Raw genomic sequence first — 22,838 nt, 5'->3', positions numbered from 1 at the left:
ATCACCTCTCCTGGGAGGGGAGGAGTGTGTCTCGTAGCTCGTGCTCTAAAGGTTGACCTTAAACAAATCACCGAAGACTCGTATTTCCCCTTTTAATGAGATCTTGAAGGCCTTTAAATCTCAGAACAATTAAAGAAGCAGTTCAGTTTTTTTTTTTGGTTTGGTCTCTGAGAGTCTCTGGAGTTTGTTTGTTTAGAGATCAGGAGGGTCTAAGGTGGATGGGGAGGGTTGAAATCTCCCCACAACTGCTGCACAGAATAAGATTTTCATCTCTTGAGGGAGGGGGGGCGAAGGTTTGAGAATAGAAGAACAGAGAAAGACAGAGAGGGAGATACAGGCAGCAAAAGACAAGCACGATGTGTGTCGGCCATAGTACAGTAAATCCTGAGCGAAAAAATGACAAAAAAAATAACACATGAATAGCAGGGACTCGGGCTACCTCCCTCCTTCAGCGTATTTACGCTTCAGGGGTGAAATTCAGCAGTCTGTGCAGCAGATATATTGGCTGAAACAGAGTAGAGGAGATGACAAACAGACTGCAGCAGCACCTCCCAGGTTGCAGCGAGCTGTGACAAGCCAGTTTTCAGCCAGTTCTGACAGTCGGAGCCAAACAGGTGTTCTGACTGTCCTGCCATCTGACTTTCTGCTGCCTGTTGTTTTTTCCTCCTTCTCTTTAGCACATCAATCTCCAGTCTGCTTCTTTTTTTTTTTTTTTTTTTTTTTTTGTTATCAACCTTCACCTGAGTCCCAGCACCGCGCTCCAATTCGACGTTAAAAGTTTATTGATTATAATGGCGAGCCCAGATCAAGCAATAATCCCTCGGAATTTATGTGGATGTCTTTTCTGAAACAAATTACATCAGGGGCATTCGGGAGCAATATTCCCCCTGAAGCTGAGAGTTTAGTGAGTAATAACATGTCGCACTTACTGACCAAAAAGTATGTCTCGTCAGTCGCTTGTCAGAAGTGCACAGGGAGTAAATAGCTGCAGGGACTGCCACAGATCGGTTTTTAGTAAATAAACAACTGAGGTGAAACCCTCTTGTGCCATGCATTTTAAAGGATGATTCTGCTTTACTGCACTGGGCCGCTCACTATTATGAAATATTGTTTTCACCAAAGTGACTGCAGAGATCTGGGAATAAACAACACTGTTAAAAAAGGCAGTAAAAGGCTGTTAGGTACATTTACAATGTAAGTGAATATAAATAAGTAAACGAAAATAAAAGTGTGAACAGTCATATTAATACTTTTCCTTTAACCTCCACGCAGCGGCACACATTCACTGTAATCATTTGTTAGCTTTAGCCTGTGGATGAAAATGCATCATTTCATATACAGTGAATGCAGTACAGTAATGTAAAGCATGATTAGATGCTACGCTAGGTTTCTAGATTCTGTTTATTTTTACCTACTACTTGCAGGTTAAAAGGGAAAGTATAAAAAGTATCAAGTCTTTTTCTTCTCTCTGTTCTCACCATTTAACTTACTGTGATATAGTTTTGACTCATCTTAATTGGAAGAGAAATCAAAGGCAGTAAAAAAAAAAAAAGTAAAAATAAAGAGTCAGTTGTGTGTTTACCTTAGGACTTCACATGGCAACTCAGTAGTAACGAGATAATGAGAAGGAAATATACTCTCATTATTCTTATCAAGATATTTGCTTATTACCTTTTTCATCATGGTTGTTTCCAAGATATATTATTAATTTGTTATTACCGAACTGTAATGTTGAACCAAAGAGTCTCAGATAATCTGGCTTAACTGTACAGCCTGTTTGATCATGTGACTGCTCATGTGTCTTGTTCTCCTGAACCATGTTGTAGTAGTCATGTTTCTGTTTTCAGATCTACACCAACACTTTGCTGAGTGTAATGTCCAGGAGATGATGGCCAGCTGCAAAAAAAATATCTAAAATCTAATTAACTAGAATTTTAGTGAGTGAATTTGGTGAAAACTTGGTCGTGTACTAATGTTACAGGGAATATTTCAAGATATCCCTCCTCACTGAATAATCTATAAATGTCAGAGTTGGAGAAAGGTGTTGTTGGTTTTGTTTCTACCTCGGTATTGGAGCTTCTGAGCCCTGTTGTTGGGGCAGTCCTTGCCCTGCATGTTGAAGTTGATATTGGTGCGGATGCAGCGGTTGTTCAGCGGCTGGACCGGGCGAACGTTGTCGCTCATGCTGAGGAAAATCTGAGACGGCTGGTTCTGGCTCAGCAGGCGCAAGGAGTGCATCTTAGAGGAAGGCAGAGACAGGGAGGGAGAAAAGAAGCCATTGAGAAAAAAAAAGCTGGCAAAAGCATCAAGGAAATGTGAGCCGGGCATTTTGATCCACTGCATTATTTTCCAGGCAAGACTGTACGGAGGATTAGACAGAGGAAGAGCTGAGAAAGTTTGGGAGTAAAAGCCTCAGTGCTGGGCTGACGTGTTTCACAGGCAGAACAGAAGTTAAACTCCAAGGCAGAGAAAATCCTCAGCTGAGACTGACAATCCTCCGTGAATTTTCAGGGAATTGTGTTTCGGGGGTCTGGGTTTCGGCGGCTGAGGCTCACCTGCATACGTGTGAGGTACACCGGCTTGTTCATCAGGATCCATGTGGCCGTCTCAAAGCATGGAGGGATGGTCATCGATCCATCATATGTGATAAAACTACTCGTCTCCGGGTAAATCTCCTCTATGTTCAGGCCGGTCAGTAGATACGCATCATCTGCAGGGAGAAAAGCAGTCAGACACAACAAGTCATAATCACCTGACTCTACAGTTGCAGGTAAAAACTTTTTCTCATGTATAAAATGAAGTGATTGTCTGCATGATTGAAATTATCAAATTTTAGATGGCTAGCATCTAAGCATCAGAATGCATGGTGCAGATCCATCCCAGTCTGTGTCTGAGATCACACGTCCATTGATTCTACATTTTTTATTCCACTGTGGGGCATTTTGAGGGCACTATAGATAATACAGTATATATACACTTGTCTGGATCAGGTCACTAAAAACTGGGCATGTTCTGTGGAAGTTGTGAGTCTATTGAATCCGTCCTCCTCTTGTGTGCAGGCTGTAGCTTCATCCCTCCCTGCTCATCACACGCTGAGCTCATCTTTCCTAACAAATTTTTTTTTTTCTCACTTCTTATTTCACATATAATTTACTGTTCTGTGAATGACAGGCTTTTTGGTGAGGCGGCACAAAACCTCTTTTATCCAAACTGCTGCCACTGTCAGGACACTAATTAGACGGACTGCAACTCTCTTGCTTCCTCTTCACACTCCAGTAGCATGCTCTCAATAACTTGTCATCGGTTGGACCTCTGCTGACAAATGGACTGCGTGGTTTGATGAGGTCACTGTGGTGGACCACTGCAGCTTTCATGCTAATGCAGCTTTGTTCTGCATCGCTATTACATTCTGCATCTTGTGAGCAGAGTTCATCAAAAGAATATGAATTTATTTAAAAAAATAAGCATGACCGGCTTAATTTAAGAAAATCCCCATAAAAGAGCTTTTATCATCCTCTCTATGTGCTGTTACCACTCCATCTACAACAGCTGAAGAGCACATCTATCCCTGATCTTTGATTGTGTGGTTGAAATAAATAATTCTCTTTGGATGGAGTGTATGTGTCTTTGCGTTTGCCTGTGTGCACATATGTACTTAAAAAAAAAAAAAAAAGCGTTAGGCCAGCAGCATTACTGGCTGTGAGAGGGATATGCTTAAGGACTCATAAGCGTGAGGGGGTGGTGTGTGGCTGCGTGTGCATGTGAGTCAGTGTGTGTGAGACGGCGTATCTGAGGGAGTTTTGACAGCTGTCAGAATCCATGCTCCTCTCCAGCTCCTCCAGCTGGACCCGGAGGGAACCCCCCCCCCCCCCCACAGCTCCTCCACCCCCCCATCTGCCCCCTCGCCTGAAGCCTCTTGCTCTTCTCGTTGCCTCTGAGACTTCTTCCAGCCACAAGGGGTCAGTGTGTTTATCCAGCTACTTACTGTTCCCCCCATTAATCCAATTATTTGTCTCTTTTTTCAAGCTAGCCCCGGGCGATCTCTGTGCCGATGCCGCCTCTCCAGTATGGCAGGCTGGCAGAGGGAAACCTCTGGAGAGCAGCTGTCGACGGCTGCCTAACATGCTTCCTCACCAACAGCCTCCTCCAGCTATCAAGAGTTCTCACGCAGGCCTCTCATCATCCACATCCTGCAGCATCCCTTCAATTACCACTTTGGAATGAAATAATGATGCTTTAAGAGATCCAAAAAATCAAGCACTTACTTAAAAAAAATGATTTGACAGTAGAAGAACTGACTTTTTAACCAAACCCCTTCCTGAGCCAGCACTTGTCCAATCATAGCTTAGCAACTGTGAGCCTGACAGCTTTTGGATCTCTTTACATGTTGAAGCAGTCTGAGTGAGATCACTGCAAGAACTTAAAGAGTGACAGGTTTAGCATCAGTAACTAAAGGGGGCAAAGCTCAGTGAACAGTTAGTCTGTGTTTCAAACATAAGTGGTGCAGATGTCTAAACATTTAAATCAGTGCACAGTCACTTACTTTTATATGTTATTCTTGTGATGGTGTCTCTGTTCAGCATTCGATTCAGGAATGAGTTCGATGTCTCGGCAATCTGGATTACAGGACAGGAAGAAGGAGTGGAAAAGGGTGGAGTTAAATATGAGAGAGAGAGAGAGAGAGAGAGAGAATAAAAAAAAGAGGACTGATCACGTAATGAATTCACAGCCCATCCAAAATTAAACTAAATTTAATCTACTCAGTCCAGTGCTCTAAAGGATAATGCCAGTGTATTTTTCTTTTTAATCTATCACCTTTAATGCCCATGAAATGTCTAAAACCCACTGATGTATTTTGCACAGTCAGAAGCTCCTACACTCTCTGCTGCTGCTGCTGCTGCTGTTGCTTTTCCTTCTGGAAAACAAAGGCTCCCACTGTTTTCAAGAAAGCATTAAAAAACAGCTCATAGACACCGCCGCCACGACAAAACACAATCCATCTTTTTAAATAGCAAACACATTGTGTTTTTGTCCTAACACAACTGGATCAAGACATTCACTGGATCGGAGATGGATGTGACAGGATCGTTGGCAGCGACCTTGCTGAATGTTACCTTCGCCTTGCCTCTCGTCTGACAACAGAACAATGCAACAGGACCCAGCAATGTGACAGCAACATAAGGAGTGAACAATTAGATGAATATTTCAGAGTCAGTGGTGAAGATTGATACCACTTTGATGTTTGTACGTGAAGTATGTTAGTTAGTATCTAAGTCCAGAGCCTTCCAGTTAAATGGAGATACCTGACCTGTCTCCCTTTCTCTCTCCTAATCCCTGTTTTCTTTGTTGAACTTGTCATATCTCACCTCCTCACCACACCTGTACCTATATATATTTATATGTGTGTGTGTGTGTGTGTGTTAATTCTGTGTAAATCTTCTTTCAAACTCCGCTCTCACTCTGCTTGACTAACTCACCCCTGTGCCCTTCTCCTCTTCACTCCATCTATCCCTCACTCACGCTCAGTGGACTTCGCCGCTCTAACTGTCGAGATGTCTTTGGGCGAAGTGATTAAAAAGAGATGTGCTTGTCCTCCCCCTTCCCTCCCCCTCCCTCACTGCAACTGAAATTACTTTGCCTTCACCAGACGCTCAAGCTGTTCACTAGTTTTCCCACTTTCTGTCTCTCTCATTTTCATCGTATTCCTAGAAAAGCACCTGAGGGGATTCAGTCACCCTGTCTCTTCAACTCCAGGAATGTCCTCACATTAGGTGACAGACAAGTAGAGACTTAGCACCATATGGCTGAATGTCGATCAGATGCACGATAAGCATAAGACACATCTTGGAGATCCATATGTTTCTTGCTGTTACATCAATCAACAATGAACTGAGAACATCAGTGAGAGAAAAATGGCCTCGCATTCACTGTAAAACCCCGTCCCAGGTCCCCACGTAGCTGCATTTGCCCACTGCTGGCCTCAATGGTGCCTCACGACTCCATGCCTAGAATGGGCGGCCCCCTTTCCTGGCGCGTTCTGAGTCACGGTGATGGAACCGGAAATTTGACGAGGCCTTGGAAAGCGTGAGTCACCGAGAAGTGAGAAAATCGCGCTTCTGCTCTGAGAAAGACATGGCTAATTACCACGTCTCTGCTCTGTGCTACTACTGAGGAGGCTGCCCTGGTGAAACACGCTCAAGACAGTGGGATACATTAGCAAAAAAAAAAAATCAGGAGTTCAGCTGGATGTGTGAGTGGGTGGCGAGGTGATTGGAATTGGGTGAACATGATTTTTTTTATTAACCTCTTTGGATATTACTGCGACATTATTTTAGGTATCAACAAAATTGACTACCTGTGAATAGATTTTAAAATAGCAACATGTGTAGTGGTGTTGTATTATGTTATACATTTTGTCTTTGGGGGCTTCACCTAACATCAGTGTGGAGCTGCAGACTGCTGGTGCAGAGCCATTTCCTCAGGCCATCACATACAGCAATGACACCTGAAGCACTCCACTTCCAACGCCCGGGCTCCTTTCTCTCTCTCTCATATCTCCTCCCACACACTCCCCCCTGGTTGGATGGGGGAGAATCAAGGAGGGCTGACCTAGGTCAGCGTCTCCTCTGTCTCTTCAAGACTAAATGATGGTCCCATTGACATTGGGGAGCTAATTAGCAGTTAGCAGCTGAACTTTTCAGCCTTAGTGCGCACAGTGGTGAGGATGTTGGCTGCCTCTCTGATCTCTGAGCCTCTCATTCGTGATGGAAACCTCTCCTACACAACAAAGAGACAGGGGAGCACTGCCACCGCCCTGACGCTGCTGCTCAGCTCTGACATAAAGCCAGGGAGCACATTGTTTTGCTCTGCAGGATAATTGGATTGCTAATTGTTTGTGAGTCATGTCTTCTTGAGCTGAACATTTGGAAGATTTCGGGGAAAAGACACAGAGGGAGCAGCAGAGTGAAGGGGTTTCAAAGGGGTTTTAAGTTTAAAGCAACTGGGGTGAAACTCCTTTTGAAATGATTAATTGGCTCTGTAATAAAAGCCTTGTAAACACGTCTTACATTTGCTCATGCGAGTCAATACTCTTTGCGTTTAATGTAACGTTGATTAAAAGTCTTTAGAGTAATACAATACTCAGAGCTTTCCTGTTTTTGTTCTGTGGCTGAATACGAGCTTTAACACATGTCTCTGTCTGCTGGTTTATTAGTTTTGTTCATGTAATCAATACCACCAAGTCCTCTTATTTTTAGAGGCTCACTCATGCTCACAGAGTCTTACCCATCACTCAAAACCATCATGGAGGCATCTCATCAGACCCAGATTCATTCGACAGTAAATAATAGTTTGTTTTAGATTTGTTTTTTATTTTTATTTTTTGTGACTTAGCTTTAGTAAAATAAATATACTGACATGTAAAGCTTGTTCATTTTCCTTGTCACTCCTGCAGGTCATTTTCACAGAGGGCATTTTAACATGTCACAGTAGGACAAACACAGGTGTAAATAATAAAATCAGCAACGCCTGAATTCAATTTAGCTGCCTCGGTAGATGTTTGTCACGGTGGTCATTTTGACATGTTGGAACAGGAAGCGCAGAGACAGAGCCATTGTTAGTGTGATTAGCAACACCTGTGCTCCTCCTATTAGGACAAGTCAAAATGTCTGCTGTGAAAAAGGCCTATTATTTCCTTTCTTTTTCTTCCTTTCCTTTGGAATGAGTACTATTAGTTTTTTTTTTTTTTTGCCACCAACCTTCCCATCATACACTGGGTCATGTAAACCTGAAGTGTAACTTTGCCCTGGAGTCAACCACTGAGCTGTGGGCCAAACCTGAGCCATTTTTTTTTTCTGTCTACTTAAAATCAATCAATTGGATAAAAATGTCTAAATTTGATGATCACGAGGCAAAAACACTTTTTAATGTGATTCCTAAGAATCATTGTAGAAACTGCTGTCACTGCAAACACATTAAATGAAACAGGAAAACACTTGTGACCATGTCAGTGCTGCTACACTTGGATGAACACTTGGTCCACCTTTAACTGAGCCTTGTCTGCAGCAAACACGATGTCGAGCCCTGTTTCGTTTTGACCTACACGTTCTGTCTGTGTATTGCTGTGTGTTCTGTTTCTGATTTCCAGCATATAATCCATTACAAGGTGTCGTCATAGGAGACAGGCAGGTATTAAACATATGTATGAGACTTACCTTCATGAATATGGAGACTATGACCAGTCCGTTGGGGCTTTTAGCAGCTTCTGTATAATTTGTGTACAGCTCATGATTGTAGTGGATCAGCTGAACCTGGAACATACAGAAAACACATGTGGAGATTTACTGAGAGGAAACCGCAATCTGACATTTTCAGCTGACAACTCGCACACTACGAGAGCGAGACACAAGGCTGATCTCCAAAGTGAGTACAAAATAGAAATCTTAAGAGTTGAGCACACTTCTAGAAAATCTATATCTTGGCTGCCTTAAGTCAAGAATCCCTCATTCTGCTAAATCCTTCCTCCCTGCTACAACACGTCAGATGATTTTTTAAGAGAAAACCGATATGGGATCAAATCTCTCCCATGGATTCCCAGATCAGCCAGTTTAATGGAAAGAGCTGGCGTTCGGAACATTCTGGTGCTCGGTGTAGATGTGGATAGAAGTAATAAGGGACGGAAGAAGGCAGGGATGCTGTCATCATTTGATCCAAGGCCAGCCAGCTCTCACGGGCTGAGGTGAGAGTGCATAAACCATCTCCCAGCATGAGGTTAATGTTTCACTGACACAGATGCTCCATCCACTCACAGCTGTTCAGCATTCCTGCCTTTTAATGATGTTTGGACGTGGGCAGGAGGCACTGCTCGACTTCCCACTTGTAAAAGTGCTTTTAAAACCTGTTCCAACAAAGAACTCGTAGATAGGAAGTTCAGAGCCAGCAGAGATGAACCCATCTGGAATATGTACACATGTATTTTTAAAGCATGTTTTTGTGGGAGAGGGATGAGGACAGGAAATAAAAGGACACAGAGAAGGAGAGTGACATGAACTGGAGACACTGTGGTTCACAGTTACTGCCTTGACCCCTAGGTCAGAGGCTTGGCTTTGTATCTGCCCTGGTGATGCTCTCCCACACCTTCACTGCAGCCTCCTTCAGCTCCTGCTTGTTGTTGGGTCTCTGTGCCTTTAGCTCAGTCAGATGAGATCCATGATTAAGAACCTAGTACTAAAACCAGATCAACAAGACTGAAAAAATAAGATAAAGAAAGCAGATCTCCCTGTCAGTACTGTTACTGTTAATTCAGCGTGATCGCAGTGTTCTTGCTGAATCCTAACTTTTAAATTGTTGTTACAAAAATCATAAATGCTCATGACCTAAATTGGCAAAACTTACAGCCACACCACTACAACCTAAAGCCCCTAATCCACTGCCTTTCGGCTGTAATACCTCTACATTTTAATAGCAATAAACACAATGAGTTGCTATGAATATAAAGGTGATAAAGCACTTATTTTGAGCACAAAGGGGTGGTAATGATTTTCACATCTTTCCCACAGGCTCTCAGTCTTTCTCTCCCCACCTCCATAAACTTCTCATCCTCGCTCATTGGAAGTGGGCTTGGCACATACTGTACTGGTGGATATAAATAAACAAATGTAAGAGGAGAGTAATTATGAAATGCTCGATTGGGGGAGCGCAGAGCGACAGAACGTCTATAAATGCAATCAAGGCGAGAGAGGAAGTGATTAGGGCCCGACGCTGATCTGATTAGATTTTTAGGTGAGAGTGTCAGAGGCAGCCAAAAGAACTCATCCACACTCCCTCAGTGACAAATTGCACAAAGTTTGCTGCTGGTGGGCAATAAAAGGCCAGCGTGGGCCGTAATAAAGAGAGAATGTCTGCCAAATGGAGGAGAAGAAGGAGAAGAAGGAGAGGGAGACGCAGAGCAAAAGAGGGAGGAAATATAGGTCGGAATTAGAAACAGCAACAGTTGAAGAGAGGGCAGAGGAGACGGGCTCCGGCACGTTGGTTGAGGCCTGTGAGCCTGCGGCGCGACAACATGTACCACAGCGTCGCTCCGTTCAGACAGACTCACACTAACTGCTGAATGCAGTAACACCTCTACACATCTAACAGGTACAGTCTATTAAGATTCAGCCATAACATTCTGTTCTGATGCCACTGAACAGATTGCGATGATGACAGAGACGCTGACAGAACACATAATGAGGTGTGATAGATACTGGAGAGTTGGTATAAATTAGGGTTTGGCTTCACTAGCACTTTCTTGAATTGGAAACCAGTATTGAAACTGCTTCTCAGCTGATGCCGTGACTGGTTTTGGTCTCTGGGCCAAAGTGAAGCACTTGTATCACATGAAGTTCCACACTTTGGTCATGTGATAATATCTTAGCTCATTTAAACTTTATCATTCAAACTACAAAACGTGACGGCCTGCAGTTAAACCCTGTATTTTGTTAACCTAAAACTGGATCCAAAATCAGAACCCAACCTCAGCACATATAACTTTACACTGAATTTAGTGTTTGTCTTGATGGAACAGCCTCCAAAGTGAAAGCTGTGTTCATGGCTCTCAGTGTGTCAGCAGCTCCTCAGCTGCTGCCACAGGCTTTCAAGCTTCAGTTAAATGTGGATGGGAAGCTACGCTGAGTGAAAGGGATTTGAGACAACACTGAACTGGGTACGAAGGGTCACTACTGCTTAGCAGACCAGTTCTCTCAGGAGTGTGTGTGTGTGTGTGGGTGGGTGTATTTGTGTGTGTCGTGGGGTCATGACAGCCTCTTTATGGTGTAATGGCTGGCCTGGCCCGCGGGGCAGGGAAATATGAAGACAGCAAGTCGATAGCAGAAGAGAGGTGTTCCGCGTTAACGGTGAGAGGGGGGGTTTAAAGGCGCTGGGCTGGAAATGACGCTCTCAATCTCAACTTCCAGCCATATGTCCTTCCTCCTTCAGATTAACTGGAGTGTAGATCCATAAAACTAACAAAAGGACAAGGCCTGATACCACACCGCACCGATCACACTCTGATTATACACACAGAGCTGCCTAACTACCTGGGTTTTAATCAGGCGTCTTACTGGCACAATAGTACCACGACCAAACTAGAATTCAACATCTTTGTGTGCATCATTTGTGTTAATACATATCATAATGCAGTGGTAATTGATCATAATCCCAAATTTAGTTAGCTCTCTTATTTACTTCTACGTATTTATGCATGTTTGTTTGTTTGCAGTGATGTTCTGATGTGATTTTAATTGAAGCTCCCCCATGAGGACACCACGGGTGCGGATGTGGGCGAAATGTGCCATTTAATAGTGATTAATGATAATTAGGGGAAGAGAAAATAAAACGGAACGAGCTTTCCTCATCAAAAGCTCTGTGACCGATAAATCTGCCGCAGCGATAGTAGCTCGATGTGATTTTTCCATGTGTGACTGTGTTTGAAAGAGGACACATGAGGTGTGTGTCTGTGATTGATGGGGGTTTAAAATGTTTGGAACAGCTGCCTATGGCGAATCCTTCTCGTACACTTAACAAGATTTGTATTAAATATAGCCGGATCCTCTCTTTAGCAACGAGCGGTGTCTCCTCCAGTTTGTAGAAGCTAGTTGAATTCATTAGTGTAATTTAATGCTCACACAGATATTATTTGAATGCAACCATGTTAAGTTTTTTTTTTTTTTTTTTTTGTCCATCATCACGTTGTTTCGTGAGGAGGTGTAAATGATGGGTGATAATGGGAGTAGAAGGTCGTGAAGGGAACAGACGCTCAGATACTGTTTGCTTTTTCAGTGTTTTTCCCAGACTGCAGAGTCAGACTGAATATTTGTGAAGAGTGAGGGAAAATGAAAGAATAGAAAGTCTATAGTTCTCTGGCTATAGTATGACAGTATTATAATGGGTTATGGTAATGAAGTTTTTTTTTTCTCTAACTCATGGTCTATTGTTGTTGAACGATCGTAGCTCTGTGAAAGATGATAGTTCTCAGGTTTTGAGATGGCGAATTTCAGCAGAATTACAGCAAACTGAGCAAGTTTCACTGTCTGTCTTTCTCTAACAAAGGTGTTTTTTCTTCAGGCTCTTTACAATCTAAGTCACCTGTAACAGTAAAGACTCACGTTATGACTTCAACTCTAACAGCTTGTACCATTTCAGAATCTTTGATCAAGTTTGATTTTAAAGTTGCATCAGACAGTACTGATATGATGAATCTTGAACATTTTAACCAATCAGCTACGAACAGACTTTTTTTTTTTTCCCCATGCTAAGCAGTGGTGTTCTAACGATGACAGTGTTGGTCCCCAGAGGATGAATCCTAAAGACTTTGAAGACCCTGAATGTTCATCATCAGTAGGTCAAAGTTATTTCACCTGATCTGTGATATAGCATTCGGTTCAGACAGCCACTCACAGCCTTACAGAGCAAAAAAAAAAAATTGCAATGTCTGACTGACTCGTTAAGATGAAAAGTCTTTGCAGTGCGAGATCTGATTGTTATTTCTCAGAAAACTTTTATTAGAAGGCAAAGGCTAAAACAACCAAACAGAAATGCAGCTACTTGTTGTATTGAAGCTGATGTTTGAGAGCGAGTTCCCTCAAATGTCAGAGGCGTCCTTGAATATACAACAGTAAGTGTTTTTCAGCATAGTCCCTATATGACCTTACCTCAACCTAACTTTGACCAAAAACTAAAAGAGATGAATTCTTCCCTGTGATGGATCACCTACGTTTCCCGTCTGTACACCAACAGCCGGCTGAAATGAACACAAAGCAGCGGCTGCCTGGAAGGAAGGAAATCAATCTAAACACGTCTGGTACACTTTACTGTACTGCTAACCATTCTCTGCTACATCATTCAACAGAATGGTCCTTTAACCTGGGCCACATGTGACTGGATTTCCCATGATGCATTAGGTGTTTTGTGGAATTTTGTCAGATTTCTCACAAAATTTCTCTCAACTTATAGGACAGTATAAATAAGAATAACTTCTAAAAAGGCTGCTTTGACCTGACTTTTTTTTTTTTGTTTGTTTGTTTCTTGTTTTTTTTTTTTAAATCAGAGAATAATAGGATGGTTGAGTGTTCCCCGAGTGTCTAAAACCCGAGCCAACCTGGTGGAGGAATAATATTTGGAATATTTTAGCACTTATTAAAAGAACAAGGTGTTTCATTTTCAGATTAGACTGTGAAGCAGAGCTGAACACACACACGCACGCACGCACGCACACACACAGCCGGCATAATTTAACCCTCAGGTACTGGAATGTTTTGTATGGCAGCAGCTAACCAGCCAATACACAGTACAGCATCAGTTTCTCTCTCACACATACACTCTACTGTATATTCAGTGAGGAAAGCAGACATGCATACAGAGGCTGTACACACACACACACACACACACACACACACACACACACACACACACACACACACACACACACACACACACACACACACACACACACAGACAGTGTTTTTGGCAGTTTCCTGATTAATAATATTAATATTTTCTCTCTGTGGTGCTGGTGTCAGTATGTGCTGACTTTGACATTAGATTTATTCATAAAAAAGAATAACAATGTGATGATAATGGTAAATAAGTCAATATTAATGACAAATGCATGTTCTATGATACACAAATGTGCACATGTATAATCAGTGTTTGTGTCTGATAAATGTCAGATAAGTTGTTTTGCATATGTATTGTTAAAATAAATATACACTCAGTTGCCAGCTCATTGGCTCCAGCTGGTTAAAACTAATACAACGGTCCTGCATTAAATCCTGCACTCATGACTGTTCTAATGTTCAGCTTGTGTTGAAACAGAGGTTTTTATCGAACTGTATGCTCGTTTTGGAGGCAGCAGTGTGCAGCGCTGTTGAACTATATTGTGTTACACTGACAGGTGGTTCTGTTATTTTGTGCTAAATAAGAAGCACCGAACATTTGTTGCAGGACTCTTGTATTAGATTAGTTTCAACCAGGTGGACCTAATAAACTGGCACCTGAGTGTATAAGTTATGTGCCAATAGGAAACATGTTGCATTTAAGCACTTGCTGAAAACTCATATGCAGCAAAGGCTCATCAGCACCTGATCAGATGATATGTTGATGACATTATCAAAGGACAACAGTTACAGATTACTCCATTCTAAACTGGAGTTTTTGACCACTAGTAGCACTAGTAGCATACTCCTGTTAATGGTCGCATGCTCTGCCAGTGATTGACAGCTGGTGATAGTAGAAGGCAGAGACATGCCAGGAAAACAGGAGAGATGGGTAACGACATGCAACAAAGATCCCTGCCCTGACTCCAACTGGGGTTCATGGTTGGTGCCTTCATTCTAGGCTACACAGGCCCCCACTGGCCATGGTTTCTGTCTGTAATAATGACAGGATTGCTCTCACCAAGTTAATTCCTGAGCTGGGAGTGCAATCAATTCTAATTAAACACAATTTGGATGCTCCAAACTCACTCAAACTTGTTTGGGAGAGAGAATGAAGGTGAACTCTAAAGTATTACAGTTCACAGACCAAACTCCTGGTTCAGCTTTGACCTGCTGTACGTGGAGTAGCTATGCTCTCACAGTTTTCCTCTACATTTCAGGTGTGTTCTGACTGCTTGTGTTTCTCCTTTCAGCTGCTGTATCTTGTTCCCAAATCTCAGTGATTACTTATAAATGTATCAACCTGTCAGGCACTGATAATAAATCCTTACAAATGCATGTGTCAATAACATCATGGAGATAATTCTGTTTTATCTGAGGTTTACTTCATGTGATATGCACTGTATGTATTTGTACAATATGAGATGTATTTTATGTGACGGTTATATGTAATGCCCACGTCTAAATCTTGGTCATTTGTTTCCATGGGCCACACACACACACAAACACAAACACAAACACAAACACACACACACACACACACAGTCAGGCAAAATGGAAAGCAGAGAAACAGGCACGATCAGTTAGGAAATATAAAGTGACGATTTAAAGACGAAGGCTTTGGAGTGTTAATGCACCTACACACACAGACACACACACACGTCACCATACCCACCTGACACCCCCCCAACACCCCTCTGCTGCCCCCACCCCCCCCCACCCACAGGCTGCCATTTCAGAGGGATGCTTTGCTTTAAAAAAGTTTGAATATTTCTCTCTTTGTTCACATTTCAAGGACACACACAGCCACCACTCATCTGCAGATGGAGGCGAGAGGGAGTCAGAGACAGAGAGAGAGAGACAGAGGGAGAGGAGAGAGTGAGAGAATGTTCTGCATTTCCGATTACGAAACATCTTTTTGGACCTTGAAGTCACGGCTTTGGCTTGGAGAAAGGAAGTGGTGGTGGTGGGGGGGGGGTTTATCAGGGGAGGTGGCGGAGGATGAGAAGGATGTTTTCTAGTTGCCATTTCACTCAGGAACAGTTGTATGAGTGAGGAGAACATGGCAAAAGGGAATGCTATGTTAAAAAAAAAAAAAAATAAACATTTGTCAGCAACCTTTCCCGGCCTTGTTTTGCCTGCGGTTTGGCAGCTCCAACTATCAGGCTTGTTGGAGCAGAGCTGCCAGTTACTCTGCTGAAAAAGAAAAAAAACCTAAGCACTCTAACTGCTTACATATAGTTATTGGATACAGTTTGGACCACACGTTAGCAACCACGTACATGGATTTAGTTTCAGAAGCAAAACAAACAAACAAACAAAAATGCTGTGTTACTGTAACCTTCCCTTTTACTGCGATGACCTGATGGACTGCGATCAGTTCGCACCTTTAAAGCAGCCGGAGCGCGTTTGTGTCGCAGCATGGTGTGTCTGTAGGTGGCACTCAGTTTCCACAGCTTTACAAAAGCAGCCCCACTACAGACACTGTGGCTGATGTGATGTCACATCACGCTGCACTCAGATGGCGTAGTATAATGTCAGCGCCATCAAGAAGCCCGTACTGATGGGCTGTGAAGCAGCAGTAAGAACCCTGTGATCGTGGTTTTTCATGGTTTTACGCCTTTGCATCGCCAGTCTATGAAAAATATACTTTACCGCTCGCAGTGTGAGGGAAAGGGGAGTGAGAGGAGGCTGCCTCTCACTCCTGAAATTACAGAAGCACTTATTCTCTCCAAAATGTAGAAACGTAGGCCTCACAGGCAGCACCTGGAGCGACAGCAGAAGCTCCACAAGCAAAGAATCGGGTTCTCCAGAAAACCGTCCTGTTGTACGGATGTCGCAAAGTGACACGATGTGAACATACAGGACCCAACCTATTGTTATTTTAACGTTTAATCAGAACAAAGGAATAAATCATGAGACAGTCTCAGCGTACTTATGTTAACCGGAAGTAATTGCAAGCCAGCTGCTGATGAAATCTACAGGTGTGGGCTATTTTATGACTGCGACATCGCAGCTGTGTGATAGAATGTAGGATTTTATGAGGCTGGAGCAGAGGCAGAGGACTCTGCATTCTGCTGCAGCTGCACCGTGATGTGACATTAATCAGAACAGCTACTGTACAGATCTGGGATCAGCTAAAATAAGACAAACTAAATACAGCTTTAGTCATCAAAAAAAAAATCTATTTATGCCTAAATCTGTGGAAGTTTGTTGATGCTGATGAAAGAAAATAATTAAATCGAACTGATGAATTTCATTTTTCACTTTAATTTATGTGCCCAGGCTATAGAGAGAAAATCAATTTTTCACAGAAATGTTTGAATGAAAATTAAAATGAAAACTTGTTGACAAATCATTTGCTTAGCATTCATTTTCTTAGTGTATTTTTTTTTAATTTTAGTGCAAAATTAAGTCTAAATAATGCAAACTAAACTAACTGAATTCATTAAGTGCATTTTTCCACAGTTTTTTTGCTTAGTAGTGTCTGCAGTGCTTTCTGTCCACCTGTGCCCACACACACACACACACACACAACAAGCTCTGCCAATTACACACACAGGAAAAGCCTGCACGCAGACAAAACCCAGGGCAAAATAAACCCCACCAAGTGTTTCCTGCTGCTCACAAGGGTACGGATGCCACTAAGGACACTGATGTCATGTCTTCTCTATTTAACCTGGAGTGAGTTTACATTCTACAGTTAAAAACATATACACTGTTAGTGTTTTAAAGGCATGCCCCCCCACCCCCTCTACCCCCAAAGGAAATTACTTGCTGCCAACATAACCTTTTTCCCCTCTGCTGCCTGCCTTAGGGAAGCTGAGTGCAATGTTGCAACAGTGTGACATCACGTTTCAAATATCAGCGGCGAATCTTTCCTCTGCTTGGCTCTGAACAGCTCCTCCATCACAGTGTTAACCCACAAAGGGCAAATCAGTGACTGAAGGCAGGGGTGAAATAAAACATGAATCCCTAGAGGGAGCCTTCGTATACAGTAATGTGTGTGTGTGTGTGTCTGTGCGTGTGCGTCCTTTCAGGCTTGGGTTACAGCTCTCTCCACCCCGAAGGATGCCATAAACACTTGTTTTATTATGATTTGAATATCAGCTCTCAGACTCTGAGGGAGGATAAATGATTATCATTAATTATAATAAATTTGCCTGTCAAGACTGCAATTATTTTGTTGCCACACAAATTGGTTATTCATATAACGGCGGTGAAGGAATGCAGTGGCGTGAATGACTCATGATTTTGTTGAACAATCAAAGCCAGAGAAGCTAATTGTCTCACTCGTCAAAATTTTTTAAATGGCACCGCGCGCCGAGTGCGTGTTCACGGCGCGAGCGTTTGCCCAGGACGGGGCATAAGATGTGTGTACAAGAGCTAAATGCTTAACTGTCATCTCTATGAAAAGTTTGTTCCTGCTGAAAGCACTGATGCAAATTGCTGCCATCATGTGAAAACTCATTTGGAACGTTGCATGCTTCTCTGCAGATTGGGGGAAATTCTGACTCATTGAGGTGTGTAAAAAGCTTTTCAAAATCGAAGGTACTTGAAATGGAGATGGAGGAGCAATTTAGACTTTAAAAAAACAAAAAAACAAAGATGTTTTTTCAACAAACATTTAAACCAACTCGGTTCATAATGCTAAAATTCTGCTTTCAGATGAACAAGAGCCTCATTCTTTCTTTTTTTTTTTTTTTTTTTTTTTTTTTTTTTAATTACTTTATTGATCCCTCCTGGGGAAATTACTCTCTGCATTTTACCCACACCAAGTGAACGAAACACAAGCATGCACATGCACTAGAGACACTGTGGCAGGGGGCTGCCTAGTGAGGCACCTGGGTAGCTGGGGTAGATTGGTGCCTTGCTCAGGGGCACCACGGCCATGGTTGCAGAGGCAGGAGAGTCAGGTCTCCTTCCCCACAACCCATAAGTTGTTGCTTGTAGTGATGAACCCACAGAATATTATCACCTGACTCCCCTCAGCTCTGTGATTTTGGTTTTACAGCGCGACCCGTAACTTTACTGTGTTAGTTGCTTTCATCAACCTAAACTGCACTACGACCTGTCAGCAGAAAGACAAAGTTAGCAACTGGCCAGTGAACACAGTGGAGCATTTAGCAGCTAAAGAGCCAGATATCTTGTCATGTGACCTGACACATGACTCCAAATGAATGACTGAACCTTGATGTGTTTGAGAAATCTGGTCTGACAAACTCATCATGGCGCAGCTCAATACCAGCATGTCTGACCTGTACACACAGGCCTCCACACCACACCTCCACAGTTATCCTTTCCATAAATATCCATTTCAGTTAAGCCCCATACATGATCATACACACAGAGACACACACACACACACGCACACACACTCACCTCCCCAGAGAAGGCCTGTCCGTTCAGCAGGTGTTCAGAGCCCTGGCCGTCCTCGCTTCCAAAGTGTAGCCGGATCTCCTCCAGACGATGGCTGTACGTCATTGGCCCTCCAGAGATGTTAACCAGATGCTCCTTGTCCAATCGCAGAGAGACATGGCGGCCCGTGTTGTACATCGTCCCTCCCACCTGAGGAAGAACAGATGAAGCAGACTTGAATGCGATCATATTCCCTTACGTATTCAAAACAAAGCAGCACATCTCAAGACATGTCACTGTAGCCACGGGTGGCAACTACAGGCAGTGAAGTGTCTCAGTGATGTACAGTGTGTTACATGGCAGCATCTTTTTTTTTTGTTAGCATTAGCCACCCAAAGCTACTGGTCATGCCAGGCCATGTAAGGCTGTAGCAGCAAAACCCCTGAGTGGGAGCAACTTGAACAAAGATGGATTTTACTGCTAATGAGTTTAACTTTTCATCTGTAACAGAATCAAGATACCATTTCTTCTTTCAAAAGCTACATCAGCTGGCTTTGATGAGAGCCCACAAACCAAATTCCCTCCCAGTTAATAACAACAAGATGGATGTTGGATTTGACACAGTCGCACAAATACAGCACAGTAATTATGACCAAAAATTCAACTGTAGATCTTCCAGCTGTGGATCACTCCACTACAGCAGAACTGGCTACTTAACTCCGACTCCAAGGTACTGCATATTAAGGAGATCCAACAACTGTCTTCAGAAATTCATGTAATGACTTTGCCACAAACAGACAGGATGGCACAGGCTTTTGATGCCTGGATCACGTTCAGTGAAAACATGAAGTGTTATGTTCTTGTACCACAGGGGAAACTGTAGGAATGTGGCTTCAACACAAGCGTAATGATTAAAATTGTGCTTCAGCTGCCATGGCTGGATATTTTAACACAAATAAAACAGTTTGTTCAGTATGATTTATGTTTTGCAATTTTGCAGGAAAGGTCATTAAAGCTGTTTTCCATATAATGCTGATTAAAACTGATTTCAGGTCCTTTACAGTGCCGTCAAAAGGTATTTGCTGTTGAATATTAGTGGTGTATGAACACAGTTTTGAGGAGACAGGGTTGCGCGAACACAAAATCATTTTTAAAGCAATATATTTAGGTGAAAAACGAATAAAATAATATGTGTTTATCTCAAAACACCCATTTGACTGGAGTTTTTATTTCTGTACAGGAAAAATAAAAAGTTGACCTGATCTGCCAAACTTTTGCAAGAAAGCTAAATCACAAAAACTTACACCAGACTAATTTAAATGTTTTTTTTTTTTTGTTATGTTCTGAAAGGTTTTTAAACTGTGGAACAATTATATCTGAAGGCTACTGGTGCATTCTGAAGTTTGCCTCAGTCTGAGTCTTCTGGCTGACATGACAGAGCACTGAATCATTTGTTTAGTAAGAGCTTTAAAAAAAAAAAAGAAAAAGAAAAAAAAACAGTGAGGAAAATCAGGTTTCTCTTGAAGTCTTTTTTCAGCTACATGAGCTTTGGTTTCAGAAATAAGGAGATACTGTCGTCTTACATTTTTGACGGCTTAGGAATTCAAGTTTTCATTGAAGCCTGTATCATCAGCAGAGCTTACACAGGAACAGTCCTGAGGGCTTTATTTAATTAGACAGCAATCTGAGCAGGAGGGAGAGGCGGTGCTGTAAACTGCAACAACACTCCAACAGACAAAAGGAGAGCGTGGAGCCCCGAGTGAAAAGCAAGGACAGGGAGAGATGCAACAGGAAAGCGTTCAAAGGTCGAAATCACCAGAAAACGCTCACAATCGATACGTTGCGAGGTTTTAGGGGAAACATGGTATTACAAAAGCCTTGAATAACGATCTCTATCGGCGCTGTGTTTATTTATTCATAATCAGGAGTTGTTTCAAAGTGAGAAATTGATATTCACGCCATGACTTTGGGTGGACTTCCATCGCTCTTATCTGCCTCTTTCTCTCCTCTTTCCGCTCCCCTTGCTATCCTCTCCTCTCCTCTCCTGTTCCCTCATTCCCTTTACCACTCGCTTTCAAAAATGATCACACCCCCTCCTCCAAATTCCCAGAGAAAGACGTCTGCCCACACATTGTAAATATTTTATAGAAGCTCTGAAAAATCAATGATTTGAAAGGAGAAAAAGGGAGCGATGCAAAGAGGAGATAAGTATGGGGAGCAGGAGGAGAGAGGTGTGTTGGATTCAGCGGAGGAAAGGGTGGAGAGCAGTGAGTGAAAGGAAGTCTTTTAGGTTTCCCGGTGAGGTGACAGGGGTGAGGAGAGACGCCTCAAAAGGCCAGAAAAATCAGATCATGAATCGCTTCATGTAAGTGATTTAGCCTAAAAAAAAAAACAAAACATGAAAAACATCCTGAGACTTAAAGTACACAAACTGATGTAGAGATTTGTGCCACATAATAAAGCACAAAAAGGAATACGGAGTCTCTTCAACCTTAAATCTTTACACAATGCTTTCATGTGACTGTTGCATATAGCAAACACTGTGCACACGATGACAGTTTTTTTTTTTTTTTTTTTATTTCCTAGCCAATATATGTTGTTCAGGCTGATTGCTCATGTCAGGGTAAATGGCTGGAGGCTGGCTGGGAGGCTCGGGCAGCGAAGTGTGGCTGGAATGACAGAGCCGAGGAGCGTCATCGTGTTTGTCTTGCAGTGAAAGCGAGACGCGGCAGTGGCCGCTAAGAGAGCATGTACAGTAGAGAGCATCTCCTTTTTCTAATTGGTAATTCTTTCATCTCATGGGATCGATAATCCCTGGCTGGTGAAGTGAAGTACTCACAACGGCACAACAGAAGGGAATATCATGGTGGAACCTCTTGCTGCAGCTGCTGGAGGAAAAAAAAAATAAAATAAAATAAATAAAAATAAAAGTCTGAGAAGCTGTTTGTGATGCAATCTCAGATATGCAAATGATCCACTTGAAAAGAGGTGATTTTGAAAAGAAAAACAAAACTCTGCTGGAGCACAAAAACTCCGAACGTTTCTGGAAAAAAAAAAAAAGAGAGCGAAAAACATAAAAATCATTCATACTTTAAGTGAGATTGTGAATCTTCTGAGAGGAGGTTGGAGAAGATCACATTTAGCTACATTTAGCCAGCTGGTGGGAGCCACACTTGAATAAAACTTGCTTACTTCATTTGTCATGTTTCTGCCGCAACAATTACCAGACAAAGTCAATGCGGTGGAAAGGTTGCAAACAAAGCAAAGGCACTACATTCCAATCTGCTTTCTCATTATTCTTTGGAGTCTCGACACTTCTGCGAGTGCTGAAGTAATTATTACGAGCGGGTTGGGGGAGTTCATATTTTCATTCTCAGCGCCGAATGTATTTCAGAAAAATCACAGGCTTTTGTGCTCTATTCATAAAAATAAATCCAGCCTGTCAGACAAGCAGAGGACTATGTGTTGCTTGTATATTGGGCTGTACGACAATCAACAAAAACACTTTCAGCTGTTCTACTCATGCCTCAGCATAATACTGTTATGCTGCTTATACTTGTCTCAAGCTTTTAGCTTTTATAACAAATGGCGTCCAAATTACATCAGGAAACACTTCGCTGCACTTCAGCCTTTTGTTGACAGTGTTGCCATAAACAGAGTATATCATTCTGTAGTTCAATGCATAACACTACGCCGCACATAAATATTCATATGGCCTGAAACTGAGGCTTTTTGGTCTTTCAAAAGCCGTGCTATGGAGCTCCAGTGTTGTCCAAAAACTATTCAAAAATACATTAAAGAGCCTCGCTGTTGCACTGGGCGACACGTTCCTTCATTACTATGAACACACACACACACACTCAGGGGTTAAAGTGGACTGGAATGATCCGGAATAGCGTTCCAGCCCCTTTGAATCATAAATAAACAAATCTGATTGGCAGTTTCATGCATAATAATGTCAACCGGTGGACTGTAAAAAAAAAAAAAAAAAAAAAAAAAAATCCATTAATTTTTTTTACCGGCCCTCTCTGTGTACCTGTCATCCAAGGTGTTCATGAGAGCGTGCAG

The 22,838-nt window shown here is 42.4% G+C and overlaps 2 protein-coding genes across 2 annotated transcripts in view; both read right to left on the bottom strand.

The window, feature by feature from the left end:
* The window catches only part of LOC121175582 (transmembrane protein 94-like), an 847,517-nt gene that overhangs the window by 121,145 nt on the left and 703,534 nt on the right, over positions 1 to 22,838 (bottom strand). The window lies entirely within an intron of this gene.
* ca10a (carbonic anhydrase Xa) overlaps positions 1 to 22,838 on the bottom strand; it is a 183,458-nt gene that overhangs the window by 534 nt on the left and 160,086 nt on the right. Inside the window, exons 5-9 of the mRNA XM_041066679.1 lie at positions 18,795 to 19,004; positions 8,214 to 8,309; positions 4,544 to 4,616; positions 2,556 to 2,710; positions 2,064 to 2,238 (exon numbers count right to left, since the gene is read on the bottom strand). Of these exons, the coding sequence (XP_040922613.1) occupies positions 2,064 to 2,238; positions 2,556 to 2,710; positions 4,544 to 4,616; positions 8,214 to 8,309; positions 18,795 to 19,004 (709 nt within the window). The remainder of the gene's footprint in view (positions 1 to 2,063; positions 2,239 to 2,555; positions 2,711 to 4,543; positions 4,617 to 8,213; positions 8,310 to 18,794; positions 19,005 to 22,838) is intronic.

This window comes from Toxotes jaculatrix, chromosome 21 (assembly GCF_017976425.1).
Source record: "Toxotes jaculatrix isolate fToxJac2 chromosome 21, fToxJac2.pri, whole genome shotgun sequence".
Lineage (NCBI taxonomy): Eukaryota > Metazoa > Chordata > Actinopteri > Toxotidae > Toxotes > Toxotes jaculatrix.
This window is presented reverse-complemented; position numbering and strand designations above follow the sequence as displayed.